This window comes from Nanorana parkeri, unplaced genomic scaffold, assembly GCF_000935625.1.
Source record: "Nanorana parkeri isolate BGI_ZX_2015 unplaced genomic scaffold, ASM93562v1 scaffold829, whole genome shotgun sequence".
NCBI lineage: Eukaryota > Metazoa > Chordata > Amphibia > Anura > Dicroglossidae > Nanorana > Nanorana parkeri.
Genome location: NW_017307097.1, coordinates 711373 through 714135, shown reverse-complemented (window position 1 = coordinate 714135; position 2763 = coordinate 711373). Strand labels below are relative to the sequence as shown.

Sequence of the window (2763 nt, the reverse complement as noted above, 5' to 3'; positions counted from 1 at the left end):
GTGTGGGTGCAGTGGCAATCAGTGTAGAATTGCATGGGCACAGTGGAAATCAGTTGAGAAGTGTGTGGGCACAGTGGCAGTCAATGTAGAAGTGCATGGTTGCAGTGGCAGTCAATGTAGAAGTGCATGGGTGCAGTTGCATTCAATGGAGAAGTAGGTGGGTGCAGTGGCAGTCAAAGGAGAAGTGTGTGGGGGCAGTCAAAGGAGAAGTGTGTGGGGGCAGTCAAAGGAGAAGTGTGTGGGTGCTGTGGCAGTCAAAGGAGAAGTGTGTGGGTGCTGTGGCAGTCAAAGGAGAAGTGTGTGGGTGCTGTGGCAGTCAAAGGAGAAGTGTGTGGATGCTGTGGCAGTCAAAGGAGAAGTGTGTGGGTATAGTGGCGGTCAATAGAGAAGTGTGTGGGTCCAGTGGCGGTCAATAGAGAAGTGTGTGGGTCCAGTGGCGGTCAATAGAGAAGTGTGTGGGTCCAGTAGCGGTCAATAGAGAAGTGTGTGTTTTACAGTAATATACAATATGATTGCAAACATTTGTATCCTCTCAACAATATACAATGACTTCAAACTATTGTGATGACGTGTTTATTGAATATAATCATTTCTATTTTCAGGCTATTGAACACAAATTACCTGTCGAAATAATGGATTTTCAACTTTCCAACCTCTCATCTGTATCGATAGGATACATTCCTCTCCGAGTTTCCAGTGACACAGGAAGCACAAACTGCTCTGCACTCGGATATGATGCCTCTTACCAATTTGTTCTGATTCCAATAATATACATGATCCTTTTTGTGGTAGGCATTGTTGGAAACACAGTTATCATTGTGGGGCTGACATGTTGTATTCAGGCCAAGTCAGTGGCAAATATTTACATTGTGAACTTGGCTATTGCAGACTTGTCTTTTGTTGCCACTTTACCATTCTGGGCTATAGATATGTCAGTTAAATACAAATGGGTCTTCGGTTCTTGCATGTGTAAGTTGTGTGCTACATTGTCATCAGTGAACATGTACGCCAGCATCTTTTTCCTCACGTGTCTTGGCGCTGATCGCTATTATAGCATTGTGCATCCAATAGAGGCTCATGGAAAGCGAACTCTAACCAAGGCCAAAATGATAATACTTTTTGTCTGGCTTTCCTCTATTGCTGTGAGCACTCCAACAATCTTCTTTCGGCAGACTTACTATTCCAGTTACTCCCATCAGATCGTTTGTGCCATGAAGTACCCACCAAACAGCCTATTTTGGCACATTTTCGTATACTCTGTCAAGTTTATATTGGGATTTTTCATTCCTTTTATCATTCAGGGAATATGTTATGTTTTGATATACAAAAAAATTTTGGCATCAGCTAAAGCTAAGCGTAAGAAAACCAAAAGTGACAACGTTTTAAGGGCTGTGGTGGCAATGGTGCTTGCTTTCTTCATATGTTGGCTGCCATTTCACATAGTTAATTTGCTCAAGTTATTAGCTCGATTCAAGCTAATTACAAGTTGCATGACTATTCATAACATTAATGTCGTTATTCCAATTACTGTTTGTATAGCTTATTCAAATAGCTGTATCAACCCTATTCTTTATTATTTTGCAAGCAAGAGGTTCCGAAACCAACTCATAAAATCATTAAAAAGGTCACTGTAGTGTTGTTTGCAACCTAGAGTAAGGCTTTAACTTTATGGAAGCCAATGGTGATATTGGCCATTAATGCAATCAGCAAGTTTCATGACCTCATGTGTCTAATTTACCATCTACCAGTCAACAGAAATTTAAAAAGAAATTTGAGCTTGGCTGCCTTAATATTTATTTATTATAGGTATTTATATAGTTCCGACAATTTACGCAGTGCTTTACCTAGTCCACATTCACATTAGTCCCTGCCCTCAAGGCGCTTACAATCTAGGCGCTTACAATATAGGGTCCCTATCTCACACACATACAATTTAGACAGCAGCCAATTAACCTACCAGCATATCTTTGAAGTGTGGGGAAAAAGCTGGAGTACTCGATGGAAACTCATGCAAGCACAGGAAGAACATAAAAAGGGTCTCTTCACACAGGGGTCCAGCATTGTCTAAACTATGTGGGTGCCTACTGTCCAAAATTTTGTAAAACAATTTCAAAAATATTTTTAAGCAGCTGTATTGTGTAATAAACCTGGACCGATATAGTTATTGTTGGCCTTTTTTCAAAACGGTGATTTGGATATACTGTATGTTTAATGTTTGATATATTTATATTGGCACATATTTATTAACACAAAATATATTGTATTTAATTTGCAAAACATAGGAGGAGATTGATATAATTGCACTTTATAGCGCAGGGAAATTTGAATACATGACCTCAAGAGTACCAAGCAGCATAGATGGACTGCAGACAGGGGGCGGACTGGGCCGGGGGGCAGTGTGGCAATTGCCCCCCGGGCCTCTCTGATGACTTTAAAAACGGCCCCCGCCGCCGCCGTGATCACTTGTTTAATTTCTCCCTTCTTGGTTGCTCTGCGGCTGCAGCGTCCGAGCTCCTTGTCTGGCTTTGACAGTGCCCGCTTCTGTAAGCGGGCTCCTCGGCACTCGGCAGCCACAGCAGCTTCCTCTGGCCAGGGCTCCATAGTGCCGACAGGATGTTACAGGCAGTGCTCTTGCACCTGGCAGGCCCCATCAAATTAGCAGGGGGGGCTGAAGGCAGCACGAGCTGCCTGTAGTGAAGGAGGATGGTCCCACCCAGGTTTTAATGCTGCTGGATGAACTTCACTTGTGAGTAAAATTTAAAT

At 42.6% G+C, this 2763-nt stretch overlaps 1 protein-coding gene across 1 annotated transcript; it reads left to right on the top strand.

Annotated features, from left to right (window-relative positions):
- Positions 1 to 632: 632 nt before the first annotated feature.
- Positions 633 to 1634, top strand: LOC108794282 (type-1 angiotensin II receptor-like). The gene has a single exon (XM_018565291.1). It carries the CDS (start codon positions 633 to 635, stop codon positions 1632 to 1634), a length of 1002 nt encoding a protein of 333 aa, XP_018420793.1.
- Positions 1635 to 2763: the final 1129 nt, after the last annotated feature.